At 35.5% G+C, this 17,190-nt stretch overlaps 1 protein-coding gene across 1 annotated transcript; it reads right to left on the reverse strand.

The window, feature by feature from the left end:
• Positions 1–529: 529 nt before the first annotated feature.
• LOC110142750 (olfactory receptor 6C3-like) lies at positions 530–1,468 on the reverse strand. The gene has a single exon (XM_020902079.2). It carries the CDS (start codon positions 1,466–1,468, stop codon positions 530–532), a length of 939 nt encoding a protein of 312 aa, XP_020757738.2.
• Between the last annotated feature and the right edge of the window lie 15,722 nt (positions 1,469–17,190).

The following is a 17,190-nucleotide window of genomic DNA, read 5'->3' on the forward strand; positions in this document are numbered from 1 at the left end:
ACACATAACACATGCCTTCAGCATAACTAAGAATTATGAGATATTATGAACTTCTTGTTATCTGAAAGTAGGAAAATAAATATCCAAGTACATCAGATGAGGGGAAAGAACTGGACAGATACTGCAGATAGTGTGCAAAAAATATGGTTGTTGATTATTTCATATCTTACAACTTTAAGAAATTGTCATATTAGTACCAAAAGATAAAATTTAAGAGTAAGCTGATTAAAACAATGTTTACTCCTTTAGAAATTACTATATTAAATATTTTATTAAATATTATATTTTTATTATTCAGAATAATGGATAAAACAATTTGTGTTCTAAAGCTACTGGTTTTCTATTTGGAATTGTAAGTCAGTGATTATATGGAAGCTATAGATAGCTTGAAAGGAAGACATAGCATAGTCAATTCCATTAAAAAGGAAGTTTGAGCTAATGAGCTCAGCAGTGCAGATGATATCTGTGAGATGGAGCTAGGTGGATACTGTAGAAGTTAAATTGCATTCATTCATGTTAATAAACACTTTCATTTATTTCTAGAAAATATCACTTTATGAACCAAGTTTTGGAAAGCTTGTTTTACTTGCTCGTTCCTCAAGGTATAAATAAAAGGATTTAACATGGGGGCAATTGAAGTGTTGAGAATAGCTACTCCTTTGGTCAATGAAGCTCTTTCTTTCGCTGAAGGCTTGACATACATGAATATACAGCTTCCATAGGAAATGGAAATGACAATCATGTGAGAGGAACATGTGGAGAAAGCCTTTTTCCTCTGAGTAGCCAATGGTATTCTCAAAATGGTGCTAATAATGCATATGTAAGATAGAGTCACTAATGCCAATGTGAAGAGCAGAGTCACAAAAGCAAAGTAAAAGCCAATCATCTCTAAAAGCCACGTATCTGAGCATGAGAGTTGCAAAATGGGGAAGTAATCACAAGAGAAGTGATCAATTATGTTGGAAGCACAGAAATCTAGCTGACGGATAAGCATGAGTAGTGGAAAAATGGTAAGAAATCCCCCTAGCCATGAACTAAAGACCAGCAAGATGCAGATTTTCTTGTTCATGATCGTGGTGTAATGGAGAGGCTTGCAGATGGCAACATACCGATCATAAGACATGGCAGTGAGAAGGAAAAACTCAGACACCCCCATGAAGATGAAGAAAAATAATTGAGCCAAGCAATTGTTATAGGAAATAGTCTTGACTTTAGTAATGATTGACCCCAAAAACCTGGGGATAGAAACACTGGTGAATGTAATCTCTAAGAAGGAGAAATTCCGGAGGAAATAATACATCGGAGTCTTTAGATGACAGTCTGTTAAAGTGAGGATGATGATGGTTAGGTTTCCAGCGACACTCAATACATAAGCCAGAAACAAAAAGATAAAAATGACAACCTGAAGCTCTAGGTTGTCTGATATGCCCAAGAGGACGAATTCCGTCAGCATTGTGTGGTTTCTCATACTGATTTTATTGTCTTTAAGCCAAATCTGTTGGTATAAAACAAAACAAAGAATAAGTGAATAGTAAAGGAATTGAAGATTTAACTATTGGAATTATTAGCTCTCATTAAAGGAAGCACTGGACCTTTTTCCCTGTAAGAATTTTTGCAATATCCACTCACTCCTACTAAAGCAAAATATTTTACACATTGTCTATTAAAGAGAAAAATGTATTTACAGGTCTATGTTAAAAGTCCCCATATTAGTGATTTGACATAAAACCTTTGCCGCCGCTGCTGCTGCTGCTAAGTCGCTTCAGTCGTGTCCAACTCTGTGCGACCCCACAGACGGCAGCCCACCAGGCTCCTCTGTCCCTGGGATTCTCCAGGCAAGAGCACTGGAGTGGGTTGCCATTTCCTTCTCTATAGGACTAAATTTTCTATGTGAGCAAATGTCTTTTAATTACATTTTCTACAACCATATTTACTAGCCAAGTCTGTAGTTTAGATATTAAGACATTAGTTTCTAGCTTCCAGGATGCTGTGCTTATAGGATTGAAATATCTTATTTTGAGTTATGGTTCTGGTACTATGTACAAACTGTATTGGTTTAGAAGGCTTCAGTGGCAACTGATGACCCAATGAAAATTCCTGAGCTTAATAGTAGCTATGATTTTTTCTTTCTTAGTACATATTTCTTCAATATGCCCAAAATAAATAAATGTGTTTACAACCACATATACATAGCACTAGAATTGCCTTGCTTATAAATAAGAGCAAAGTCCTATATTATAGGAAAGAAGAAATTAGAGACATTGATTAATGCCCACATAGAGCTATATCAATATTGCATTTCTATGACATACTGATCCTTTTATATCATTTTTACATCTCTTTAAATTTACAGTCATCTCATTTTTTAAATTTTGCTATATTTACTCTTTTTACCCTTATGTGTCTGAGGACAGGACAGAACACAAGAGGGAGGCTTCTGATGCCAAAATATCCCATTAACTTCTTTCTAGGAGGCTAAATCATTAGAATAAATAAAATTCTGTTTAAGATTTACTGTCTAGGAACCAAAACTGTTCAAAAGTAATCTATATGATTTTTATTCATCTTGATCTCTCTTTATTCTTAGCAACCAGAACTGTATCTGTGTGTAAGCTCTTATTAATATTTATTTTCTTTTTATAGCATGCACTAGAACAATCAACATGTGATAAGTATCAAAGCTTGTATAGTGCCTTCTTTTTTCTCTTTAAGTCCTTCCTAACAATCAGCATTTTCTTCATTTAAGAATAAACATATTTTGTTATACATATTAGCAAAATTGGCAGATCAAAAGGTAGAAACTATTGCTGTGTTTTGAACAATGATTGAAATATTAAAATACAAAGCAAGTAATAGTAAATATGTTAAAGAGTAAATAGTAAATATGTTAAAAAGTAAATATGTTAATTTATTCTGACAAAATAAACTTTTGGATGGAAAAAAGGTGAAATACACATTTAAAAATGAAACATTCTTACTTTCTGATACATCTAATGATTCCAGTCAGAAATATAATCCCAGATTTTCTTTATTTACTTAAAATATGAGATGTAATTTAGGAGATTTTTTGGTCATTATCTCATCCTTGTCTCTATTATATAAAAGTATCTTACATAGAGAAAACACAGACTTGATTTCATGAATATTTTCTATAAACTCAGCTACAAATTTTTTTTTTAATTTCTTTCATATTGCCATATAAAAGTAAACATTGTCCTGACTGAAACTTTAAGAAATTACTCTTGGAATCCTGAGAGTTCTTGAAGGAAAAGTTCAAGAAACACTGCTTAATGACTGGAAGATAAAACATTTCAAAGCTCCCTGGATAAGATGAAGATTGACTATTACCAAAAGATTAAACAATTTTACCTTCTCCAGTCACTGCTTAAATCTCTGAAACCAGAGGGAAGATAGAAAGGGTATAAGGAGAAATAATTCAAGAGATGTAGTGACGTCATGACATACACTTTTCCAGAAGCTAATGAATAGAGCAGGATAAAAGCAAAAGGGTGCCAACCAGTTGGTTTTCCTTTGGTTGGACTTAATTTTTCTAATAAGCACATGGCACTCAGTCCACACTTGGGAGATAATTTATCCTCAGTTCCTTTGGGGTGGGTTGAATACAGGGCTGAGTTACACCACAGTGGACCCTTCACTAAGTGTAGTACCTATGTTTCATTCATTTTAACATCTCCGCCAGCACAAAGTAGAATGAATGAATAAAGAAAGCATTTTAATATCCTTAAAAATAAGAAGAGTACTTGAAACCAGTATTTTTCATTCTAATAGCTACATATGCTTAATGTTATGAGGATCAAGTATGAGAGAACCAGCATCAATCAGCACTTTGTGACACATGGAATGACCCTTATGTTTCCAAATGAATTTTTGTTTGCCCTCAAAGCTTAAAATTATATAGTGTCAAATTTTTGTACTGTGTTCTGCTACATATTTTTCTATATATTAAGCTATAAACATAGCCACATTCACACACTCAGAGATACATTTTTTCCTTCTTACATTAATGCAACTTTATTACAGAAAATAATTGGCAATTTTCCTTTATTTTCAGTTAATAATATGTAGTGGATATTATTCGTTGTCAAATTATCTAGATGGAACTCATTATAACGATTGCATAAAATACCAGAGGAGACATATATAATTTGGTAATTTCATTGTTGACTGAGATTTAGGGAATTAGTCTGCTACCAATTTCATATTATTGGTTACAATGCTAAGTCTATTTTTATGCATTTTTTGCATACATAGAAGTATTAATGTAACATATATGCTAAATTTTGATAGATACTTCAAAATGTCTCTCCTACAGACAAGAATTAACTCTTTCAGTGCATCCTAATCAGTACTGGATGCATTCACAAATTTTAATGGATGAAAATGATGCCACAATTAATTTAATAAAAAGATAATATCATAAAGACCACATCATGGTGCCTAGGTGACTAGATTTTGAGGTTAAAGAGAGCCAAGCTCTTTGTAAACTTTCCAACATGATTTAAGCTTTATGAGGTTGTTTTACCTGTAAAATGAGAACCCTAACAATCTTCATTCACAGTATACTGTAAAGATTAAAGTGATAATATATAAATTAACAAAACAGTCGCAACTCAGGCCATGAGGAGCTACCCCTCGCCCGAGGCCAGAGGCGGCAGCTGAGAAGAGCTACCCCACGTCCAAGGAGCGGCAGCTGCATGGGCGCAGGAGGGCTGAGAGGAGCTACTCCAAGTTCAAGGTCAGGAGGAGCGACTGTGAGGAGATACCCCAGGTCCAAGGTAAGAGAATCCCAAGTAACACGGTAGGTGTTGTGAGAGGGCATCAGAGGCAGAAACACTGACCATAATCACAGAAAACCAACCAGTCTGATCACACAGACCACAGTCTTGTCTAACTCAGTGAAACTAAGCCATGCTGTGTGGGGCCACCCAAGACAGACGGGTCAAGGTGGAGAGATCTGAGAGAATGTGGTCCACTGGAGAAGGGAATGACAAACCACTTCAGTATTCCTGCTTGAGAACCCCATGAACAGTATGAAAAGGCAAAATGATAGGACACTGAAAGAGAAACTCCCCAGGTTGATAGGTGCCCAATATGCTACTGGAGATCAGTGGAGAAATAACTCCAGAAAGAACGAAGGGATGGAGCCAAAGCAAAAACAATACCCAGTTGTGGATGGGACGGGTGATAGAAGCAAGGTCTGATGCTGTAAAGAGCAATATCGCATAGGAACCTGGAATGTTAGGTCCATGACTCAAGGCAAATTGGAAGTAGTCAAACAGGAGATGGCAAGAGTGAATGTTGACATTCTAGGAATCAGGGAACTAAAGTGGACTGGAATGGGTGAATTTAGCTCAGATGACCATTATATCTACTACTGTGGGCAGGAATCCCTTAGAAGAAATGGAGTAGCCATCATGGTCAACAAAAGAGTCCGAAATGCAGTACTTGGATGCAATCTCAAAAATGACAGAATGATCTCTGTTCCTTTCCAAGGCAAACCATTCAATATCATGGTAATCCAAGCCTATGCCCCAACCAGTAATGCTGAAGAAGCTGAACTTGAATGGTTCTATGAAGACCTACAAGACCTTTTAGAACTAACACCCAAAAAAGATGTCCTTTTCATTATAGGGGACTGGAATGCAAAAGTATGAAGTCAAGAAACACCTGGAGTAAGGCAAATTTGGCCTTGGAGTACAGAATGAAGCAGGGCAAAGGCTAATAGAGTTTTGCCAAGAGAAGGCACTGGTCATAGCAAACACCCTCTTCCAACAACACAAGAGAAGACTCTACACATGGACATCACCAGATGGTCAACACCAAAATCAGATTGATTATATTCTTTGTAGCCAAAGATGGAGAAGCTCTATACAGTCAGCAAAAACGAGACCAGGAGCTTACTGTGGCTCAGATCATGAACTCCTTATTGCCAAATTCAGACTTAAATTAAAGAAAGTAGGGAAAGCCCACTAGACCATTCAGGTATGACCTAAATCAAATCCCTTATAACTAAATAGTTGATGTGAGAAATAGATTTAAGGGACTACAGCTGATAGACAGGGTGCCTGATGAACTATGGACAGAGGTTTGTGACACTGTACAGGAGACAGGGATCAAGACCATCACCATTGAAAAGAAATGCAAAAAGGCAAAATGGTTGTCTGAGGATGCCTTACAAATAGCTGTGAAAAGAAGAGAAGTGAAAAGCAAAGAAGAAAAGGAAAAAAATTCCCATTTGAATGCAGAGTTCCAAAGAATAGCAAGGAGAGATAAGAAAGCCTTCCTCAGCGATCAATGCAAAGAAATAGAGGAAAACAACAGAATGGGAAAGACTAGAGATCTCTTCAAGAAAATTAGAGATACAAAGGGAATATTTCATGCAAAGATGGGTTCAATAAAGGACATAAATGGTATGGACCTAACAGAAGCAGAAGATATTAAGAAGAGGTGGCAAGAATACACAGAAGAACTGTACAAAAAAGATCTTCATGACCCAAATAATCACGATGGTGTGATCACCAACCTAGAGTCAGACATCCTGGAATGTGAAATCAGGTGGGCCTTAGAAACCATCACTATGAACAAAGCTAGTGGATGTGATGGAATTCCAGTTGAGCTATTTCAAATCATGAAAGATGATGCTGTGAAAGTGCTACACTCAATATGCCAGCAAATTTGGAAAACTCAGTAGTGGCCACAGGACTGGAAATGGTCAGCTTTCATTCCAATCCCAAAACACTCAAACTACCACACAATTGCACTCATCTCACATGCCAGTAAAGTAATGCTCAAAATTCTCCAAGCCAGGCTTCAGCAATACGTGAATCATGAGATCAAGATGTTCAAGCTGGTTTTAGAAAAGGCAGAGGAACCAGAGATCAAATTGCCAACATCCACTGGATCATTGAAAAAGCAAGAGAGTTCCAGAAAAACATCTATTTCTGCTTTATTGACTATGCCAAAGCCTTCGACTGTGTGGATCACAATAAACTGTGGAAAATTCTGAAAGAGATGGGAATACCAGACCACCTGACCCACCTCTTGAGAAACCTATATGCAGGTCAGGAAGCAACAGTTAGAACTGGACATGGAACAACAGACTGGTTCCAAATAGGAAAAGGAGTACGTCAAGGCTGTATATTGTCACCCTGCTTATTTAACTTATATGCAGAGTACATCATGAGAAACGTTGGGCTGGAAGAATCACAAGCTGTAATCAAGATTGCCGGGAGAAGTATCAATAACCTCAGATATGCAGATGACACCACTCTTATGGCAGAAAGTGAAGAGGAACTAAAAAGCCTCTTGATGAAAGTGAAAGAGGAGAGTGAAAAAGTTGGCTTAAAGCTCAACATTTAGAAAACTAAGATCATGGCCTCTGGTCCCATCACTTCATGGTAAGTAGATGGGGAAACAGTGGAAATAGTGTCAGGCTTTATTTTGGGGGGCTCCAAAATCACTGCAGATGGTGATTTGCAGCCATGAAATTAAAAGATGCTTACTCCTTGGAAGGAAAGTTATGACCAACCTAGATAGCATATTAAAAAGCGGAGATACTACTTTGCCAACAAAGGTCCATCTAGTCAAGGCTATGGTTTTTCCAATGGTCATGTATGGATGTGAGAGTTGGACTGTGAAGAAAGCTGAGCACTGAAAAATCATTGATTTTGAACTGAGGTGTTTGTGAGGTGAGCAGAAGTAATGCCATGGCAGCCAGCTTAGATTAGGAGTAGGCCTTCCTACTTCTGGGTGGTAAGATTATCAGGCCACCTGAATACAACCAATCAGCTTAACCCTGACCGCTGTTTGCCAATTAGGAACAGGGCGGAAAACCCGGGAAAGTCCTGCACATGCAAAAGTTTTGAGTGTGTTTGACCAATGAAATTGCTTTGCAAACTCATAACCAATCCACTTAAACCAACTACCAACAGCGTGTGCTCACCCTATATATTTGTGTAACAGCTTGGGCTCGGGGCTCTCTGGCCCCGCACCACTGCGTTGGATGCGGCAGGAGCCCTGACTCGAGTCAGCAATAAACTTCCCTTTTTGCGAGTTGCATTGTCTTGGAGGCCTTCTCTCTTCCTGCTCAGGGGTTCAGACATTGGGCATAAGTTGACGAAGACTCTTGGGAGTCCCTTGGACTGCAAGGAGGTCCAACCAGTCCATCCTAAAGGAGATCAGTCCTAGTTGTTCATTGGAAGGACTGGTGCTGAAGCTGAAACTCCAGTACTTTGGCCACCTCATGCGAAGAGTTGACTCATTGGAAAAGACCCTGATGCTGGGAGGGATTGGGGTCAGGAGGAGAAGGGGATGACAGAGGGTGAGATGGCTGGATGGTGACACGGACTCAATGGACATGAGTTTGAGTAAGCTCCAGGAGTTGATGATGGACAGGGAGGCCTGGTATGCTGCGATTCATGGGGTCGCAAAGAGTCGGACATGACTGAGCGTCTGAACTAAACTGAGGGATCGAACCCTCAGTTCGATCTCCCACATTGCAGGGAGATTCTTTACCCGCTGAGCCACCAGGGAAGCCCAAGAATACTGGAGTGGTAGCCTCCAGTGGTATTCAATGGATAGGATAGGGTAGCCTATCCATTATCCAGCAGATCTTTCTGACCCAGGAATCAACCTGGGTTCTTCTGCATTGCCGGCGGATTCTTTACCAACTGAGCTACCAGGGAACCTGCAGTAGTGTATAAACGTTAATATTACTTTAAATTTCATATTCTGCAATTAATAGAGAGATTGAACATTTTTATTTCTATTTCTCATCCATGAATGGTCTATTTTAACCTGTGTTCACTTTTCCTTGGCTTTGTTGTCTTTTTATTTGTTAGTAGGATATATCTGTTATGAACAGTAACCCCCAGTCATATCTGTGGCAGGATGTTTTCAGAGACAATCCTTCCTTTTTAATTTTTTAATGGAGTGGTTCAACTCTGAAAGTTGTACAGTCTGTCATGAATTCTTGGTGACCTATTCTCTCGGTACATCCTTGCAAGTATTTTAAAATTCTATAAATATCTGCTTATATTCAACACTTCTATGACTTTGCTTTCTACATTTTTGTCTTTGTTCCATCCAGAATTTATTATTATATGAGATATGGATTTTTTTTTTTGCTTTTTAAATGAATAACTAATTGCCCTGACATCAGTGAGCTAGAGACAATATGAGAGTTTGGACAGTGGGTTGCTAAGAGCACCAATGTCCTGTTATCCCCTGTTAGCAGATTCTGTCTAGCTCATTGTTCTCATTAACAAGATTTCTATGTCATCTTTCAGCTGAAAAAGTAACTGACTCAACTGAAATATTGCCTTGCCTTGAGAAACTCATAATTCTCATATCCCCCCAAAAAAGAGGTTTCTTTGACTTCAGTATAAATAGTCTAATTATAACAGAGTCAAAGTCCTGGAAGACTGGATCCCCTCCTTCCATTCAGACCTACTGCCTCACATACACCTTCACTTTTTCACTTGAGCATACCTGTGTTTTTTGTTTATTTGTTTTAACAGTCTGATAATCTGCTTCTTGGAAGTGGTTTCTTTGGAACTTCAATTCTCTTCTAGTCATCCGATAAATCTACTTTAACTTTATTCTTTATGGCAGTATTCCCTGAATCTTTGATTTTCCTAAACTCTTACATGTTTCCATAATGCCTTGTACTTCATCTTTGCAGTAGTGATTATATTTTAATTGCTAACATGGTCACATTCTCACTAGACTGTAAGTTTCACAGTATAAGTGGTAAGTTGCATGTGTGGCTATTTAAATAAAAATATAAATTAGTTAAAAATACAAACTCAAATCCTCAGTTACATTAATTTCATTCTAAGTACTCCAAAGTCAAATGTGGCTGATAGCTAATATATTGAATAGCACAGATTACAGAGCATTCCCATTAATGCAGATAGTTGTATTGGACAGTTATTTCTCTTTCCGTTACTCTTGAAATATTGCTTAAGTTCATAGCATCTTTCTGGAACCAAGGCTCTGTGTGACTTCTGCTCTGACCTTATCAAATTGCTCATCATTTCTTGTATTGCTAGGCATTCCCTCTCTCTCTTTCTCACACGCACACACACACACACATACATGCACATATTTTTCTTTAAGGTTTTATCTAAATGTCATATATTCCTTGAAATCTTCCATGGTTTGCAAATCCAGGATTAGGTTCCCTCTGTTCTTTGCTCTCCTAAAACTTTGTACACTTTATCTTACTCTATTGCAATTACTCATATATATATCTTTTTGCATTCTAATGCTACATAATATGGAGGAAATGGCCTTTGTTTAACTCATCTTTATACATCTTAAGCCAAGAAAAGAAATGCAACCAAACTTGATTAATATATATATTAAAATGTTATAAATATATATTTATATATATGTTATACATATAAATATATATATAAAATGTTATATATATATAAAAGTTTGAGTTATCCATATATATATATACACACACACATATATATTATTGTATATATAATATATATTACAGTATATATATATTACTGTGTTTAACTACTAATCAAATTAGTAGTTTTATATATATATATATATATATTACTATATTTTGACTACTAATCAAATTTTGTTAAGAAATCTTTCATGAATGTTTAAGACAGATATTGAGCTGTGGTGTCCTCTATTTATATATTACAGTATATATTATATATATATATGATAGATGTTACTATATCATATATATGATACAGAAATATATATTATATATATATTACTGTATTTTAAGTACTAATCAAATTTTGTTAAGAAATCTTTCATCAATGTTTAAGACAGATATTGAGCTGTGGCTTCCTCTATAGGAAGGAATATATATATATTACAGTATATATTGTATATATATGATAGATGTTACTATATCATATATATGATACAGAAATATATATTATATATATTACTGTATTTTAAGTACTAATCAAATTTTGTTAAGAAATCTTTCATCAATGTTTAAGACAGATATTGAGCTGTAGTTTCCTCTCCTCACAATTTCTTTTTCTGGTTTCAGATTCAGTTCAGTTCAGTTTCAGTTTAGGATAATGCTAGTAAAAAGTTGGTGAATTTTTTATTGGGGAGAGATCTTCAGCACACTTTTTAGCACACCTCACACACTTGAGTAGATGCAGGGCCAGTCATGCCTTCTTCAGTGAGCTTCTTAATTTTGTGTCTTTCAAGAATAGGCTCATTTCATTTGTTATCATATTTATGATCATAATATCATTTGTAATTTTTCCCTATTTCCTTTTAATGTCTGTGGGATCATGAATATACCTTTTACTTCATTATTGATATTAGTAGTTTGTGTCTCTTTCCTTGGTTAGCCTTGCTAGATATTAATTGATTGAATTAATTTTTCAAAAAAATAACTTCTGTTGCTCATGCTATTAGTATCATATCCAAAAAAAATTATCGCTAAGAACAATGTCAAGGAATTTTCTCCTATGTTGTCTCAGGGTTTCATAGTTCCAAGTCTTACATTTAGGCTTTCAATCAATTTTGAGTTAATTTTTGTTGAGTATTGTAAGATATGGGTCCACTTTCATTCTTTTAAATATTCAGTTTTCACAATTACATTTATTGAGGGTACATCTTTACACATTGAATATCCTTGACTTCCTTGTAAAATATTATTTGAGCACAGAGGCACTGGTTTCTTTTGAAGCACTCAATTCCATTATCTATGTGCATGTTTTTATACCTGTTCAGTTCAGTTCTATTGCTCAGTCGTGTCCGACTCTTTGTGACCCCATGAATCGCAGCACTGCAGGCCTCCCTGTCCATCACCAGCTCCTAGCGTTTATACCTGTAGCATACTGCTTTGATTCCTATAGCTCTGTCAAATAGTTTGACATTCAGAAATGCAATGTCTCCAGCTTTGTTTATTCTCAGGATTATTGTGGATATTCAGGGTCTTTTGTATGTCAGTATGAATTTTATTTCTGAAAAAATACCATTAGAATCTTAATAGAGATTTTATTTAATCTATACATGGCTTCAGGTAGTATGGACACTTAAAATATTAATTCTTATAATCCATGAACAGTATACTTTTCCATATATTTGTGTCTTCTTCAATTTTTTTACAATGTTATATAATTTTAGATCTACAGATCTTTCACCTTCTTTGTCAAATTTATTCTTAAGTATTTTATTGTTTCTGTGTTGTTATAAATGGAATTTAAATGTTACTTTTTTTCAGATAGTATGTTGTTATCATATACAAGCACAACTGGTATTTGTATGTATATTTTTTATCCTGCAATTTTGCTGAATTTGTTGATTAACTCTTAACAGTTCTCTTGAGTTTTCCATATATAATATATCATCTGAAAAGAAACATTTTTAATTTTTCTTTGATTTTGATGCCTTTTATTTCTTTTTCTTTCTTGATTGTTCTAGCCAGGACTACCAGTACTGTGGTGAATAGGAGTGGTGAACAAGAACACCATTGTCTTGTTGCTAATCTTCAAGGAAAATCTTTTAAACCTCCTCACTGTGTATGATGTTATGGAATTGTCATATATGGCCTTTTTTATGTTGAGGTACATTTTTTTTTTGAGGTATGTTCTTTCTGTATTCAATTTGTTGAGATTTTGTTGTTTTCTGATTTTTCTTCATCTTGTTTCATTAGATGAAGATGTAATTAGCATATACATTATGTGAATTTAAGGTGGTGGTGGTGGTGTTCAGTCACTCAGTCATGTCTGACTTTTTGCAACCCCATGGACTGCAGCATGCCAGGCTTACCTGTCCTTCACCAACACCCAGAGTTTGCTCAAACTCATGTCCATTGAGTTGGTGATGCCATCCAACCATCTCATCCTCTGTTGTCCCCTTCTCCTCCTACTTCAATCTTTCCCAGCATCAGGGTATTTTCTAATGAGCTGGTTCTTCACATGAGGTGGCCAAAGTATTTGAGTTTCAGCTTCATCATCAGTCCTTCCAATGAATATTCAAGACTGATTTCCTTTAGGATTGACTGGTTTGATCTCCTTGCATCCCAAGGGACTTTCAAGAGTCTTCTCCAATACCACAGTTCATAAGCATCAGTTCTTCAGTGTTCAGCCTTCTTTATGGTACAATTTGACTTACATACATGAAAAGATTACCACAATATGTTTAATGAAAATCCATCATTTCATATCAATGCTAGATTAAAGAAAAAAATTATTTTTATTTGTGATAAGATTCTTAGGATTTACTCTCTAAATAACATTAATATGCAATATACAGCAGTGCTAAATATAGCAATCATACTATACATTACACCATTAGTAATTATTTAGACTTATAACAAGAAATTTGTACCTTTGACCACCTTAGTCATCATACAAAGACAATGCATTATTATTGCTTATATTCCAACCATGTGCATTTCATCTTCATGACTCATTTATTCTGTAAGTGGAATTTTGTACCTCTTCACCTGTTTCAACCATCCCTTAACCCCATTCCATCTTTTTTCTCTGTATCTATGACACATTTCTGTTGTGTTATATTTGTTCATTTGTAGTTTTTTTTATATATGTCACATGTAATTCAAATCATATGGTACTTATTTTCCTCTGTCACATATATTTCACATATAACACTCTCTAGGTCCATTCATGTTATCCCAAATGGCAAGATATCATTCTTTTTTATGGCTGAGTAATATTGTGTTTATATTTTAATCTATTCATCTATTGATAGGAATTTGGGTTGCTTCCATATTTTGACTATTGTGAGTAATGTTGCAGTGAAAATAGGGGTACATGAATCTTTTCAAAATAGTGTTTTGTTTTTAAATACAAGAAGTAAAATTGCTGGATCCTATGCAAGATTTATTTTTTTTTTTTTTCTAGTCTTTTACCTTTATTTTATTGGTGAAGAAACATGGATATAAGAGAAATAAACTATCTTGCCCAAATATTAGCAATAAACAGCAGCAAAACTAAGGTTCCTAATCTTAGTTCCTAATCTTAAGGTTCCTAATCTTAAGGTTCTAGCTGCCAGGCCATACTATTTTTAATCCTTTTAAGAAGATCCAAAATGTTTTCCATAGTGGCTGTACCAAGTTACATTCCCAGCAACAGTGCAAAGAATTCCCTTTTCTCCATATCCTCACCAACACTTATTTTTGTTATCTTCTTAATGACAGCCATCTTGACAGGTGTAGATGATATCTAATTGTGGTTATGATTTGCATTTCCCTCTTGATTAGTGATACAGAGCACATTTTCACGTGCTATTGATCTTCTTCCTTGGAAAATGTCTATTCAGGTCCTATGTCCACTATTAATTGTTTGTTTATTTTTATGTTGAGATGTAGGAGTCTTGTGTACTTTTGGATATTAATCTTTTATGAGACTATTTTTTGCAAATAGCTTTTTCCATTCAGTAGGCAGTTTCTTCTCTTTGTTGATAGTTTCCTTCACTGTTCAAAATGTTTTAGTTTGATGTGGTCCCATTTGTTTATTTTTGCTTTTGTTGCCCTTGCTTGAGAAGATATATCCTAAAAATTATTCCTAAGACCTATGTCAAAGACTGTACTGCCTAAGTTTTCTTCTACTAGTTTTAGGGTTTGGGGGTCTTACATTCAAGTCCTCAGTTCATTTTGACTTTATTTTTGCAAAAAGTGTGGTAAAGTAGTCCAGTTTGATTGATTTTCATGTGGCCATCCAGTTTTCCCAACACCTATTCATTGTAGAGGCTGTCTTTCCCCCATTTTATAATCTTGCCTCTTTTGTTATAAATTAAATGACATGTAAATGTGGGTTTACTTCTGTTCTCTCCATTCTGTTTCCTTGATTTTTCTGTCTGTATCCTATAGTGCCAGACTGTACACTGGGGTAAATGAAGGGAAGAGGTATAATCTATAACTTCAATGATTTTATAGATTACTTAGTATAGTATCACTATAAATAAATATTTAGAATTTAAGTTTTATATATAGATGTATACATTCCTTAGGCCCAGGGGAAGGATTTATCCTCTACCTGAGGGTGTTGTACCAGGCTGACAATAGGAAAAACTACAGAGTGATTACATAGAAGATTTTATTCCTGGTAAAATAATCACTCTTGAATATTATTTTCAGCAAAAGCCTACAACTTAGTGTTTTCATATATACAGTTTTTTGTAAGGAATGATATCATCACAGAGAAGAAATTGAGAACAGTCATATAAAAATTGTTCTCAAAAACTCCTGTTAAATTTTTTCACAGTAACCACTCACAATGTGTCAAGAAGATTGTAGACTGCATTTGTGTTATATAGTTTCTTCATTTTATGTGTGCTTGCAGTGTTCTTTGTTGCTGTTGTTATTTACTTGCTAAATTGTGTTCAACTCTTTTGCAACCCCATGCATTATAGCTCTGCAGATGCTCTGTCCAATGCAATTTCCCAGGCAAGAATACTAGAATGGGTTGTCATTTCCTTCTCTAGGGGATTTTCCAGACCCAGGGATTGAACCCATGTATCCTGCATTGCAGGCAGATTCTTTACTGCCTGAGTCAACAGGGAAACCCAAATGCACTTGTATAAACTTCGACTCTGTGCATGCTAAGTCACTTCATTTTTGTCTGACTCTTTGCAACCCTATGGACTACAACCCACCAGGCTCCTCTGTCCATGAGAGTCTCCAGGCAAGAATATGGAGTGGGTTGCCATTTCCTTCTCCAAGGGATCTTCCTGACCCAGGGATCCAACTCACAGCTCCTGCATTGCAGGTGGATTCTTTACCGCTGAGCTACAGGGGTAACAGGAGTGAGCAGAGAGGAAATTCCAAGAAGATCCAATTCATTTTTAAAACACCCTTTAATTTTTCTCAGATATTCAAATTTTTAACAGTTCACCTCAGTTTTTTCTAAAGATCTCTGGAGATATCTCACTGAGATTTGAATTCATGGACACTACTGCATTTTAATCCTCAAATAATTCATTTAGTATAAATATTAGTCCTCTACCTTGTCTTCTTGACTCCAACATTTGGACATCTGTCTTCAATACAGTTAACAGAGTGATCCTTCTAAAATAAAAATCTGATTATATATTTACCACTGGCTTCCGAGTCACCTATAGTCTATGTTTCTACACTCCTGTTAAACTGAAAATATATATTTAGGGATGAGAACATGGACTTTAAATTTAAATAAGCTAACCAGGTAGGTGATTCTTATTTCTTCCAAATATTTAGGACTTTACACCTACCAGATAAAGAACAAGTACAGTTTTGGGCATAAAAGTTTCTTATGATTTGAAGTCTGTCTTTTTTTTCCTTGACTTGTTAAATATTACCTCAGCTGAGGCAACATCTTCCCTCAAGTACAACATTTCTTGACAGTTCAGTGTAGGCCAGATGCAGATTGTGCATTAGTTTATATAATGTGTCATTTCATCCTCAAAGTAACATTAAAATAGAATTATTGCTATTATATCTATTTCATAACTAGAGAAATTCAGCAACATAGAGTTTGAGAAACTTGATCAAGCTCATACATATGTCTAAATTTAAGCCTTCGATGACTGGCCAAAAGATCAGACTTGTGATATCAGCAAGCTGCACTTGAAGTATCAATACTTCTTAGAGCCCCAGTGGTGCATGAGTGCTAAGTCGCTTCAGTTGTGTCTGACTCTATGATCCCTATGGACTGTAACCCATCAGGCTCCTCTGTCCATGGGATTCTCCAGGCATGAATACTGGACTGGGTTTCCATGTCCTTCTCCAGGGGATCTTCCCTATCCAGGGATTGAACCCACATCTCCTACATCTCCTTCATTGGCAGGCAAATTCTTAACAACTAGCACAACTTGGGAAAGTCCAGAATCCCAGTGGTAGGATATGTTATTAATAATATTTCCATCAATAAAATTTTCATATGATTAATATATAATTATAACAGTTTTTAAAAGTCAAAATCATGCATTTCTTGTAGAGAAAATAAAATTCAACATTTGTGTTGACAAAGTGAAGAAAGGACTCACTGTAACACAGAAAAATGCTAATGATAAACTGATAAGAAAGAAAGATGCATTATGCTGAAAGCCTTGGTTAAAATGTTTTAAGAAGTCTAAATGAAATTGAAGGACAGGTTAATTAAACTGTAAAATGTGTAAAAATGTTTGCTTTTCTCCAATATTTCACAATTAAAATTTTCT

The sequence above is a fragment of the Odocoileus virginianus genome, chromosome 8, assembly GCF_023699985.2.
Source record: "Odocoileus virginianus isolate 20LAN1187 ecotype Illinois chromosome 8, Ovbor_1.2, whole genome shotgun sequence".
Lineage (NCBI taxonomy): Eukaryota > Metazoa > Chordata > Mammalia > Artiodactyla > Cervidae > Odocoileus > Odocoileus virginianus.

Excerpts from the sequence above, each read along its gene's own strand:
- LOC110142750 (XM_020902079.2), bottom strand. The coding sequence starts at position 1,468 with ATGAGAAACCACACAATGCTGACGGAATTCGTCCTCTTGGGCATATCA.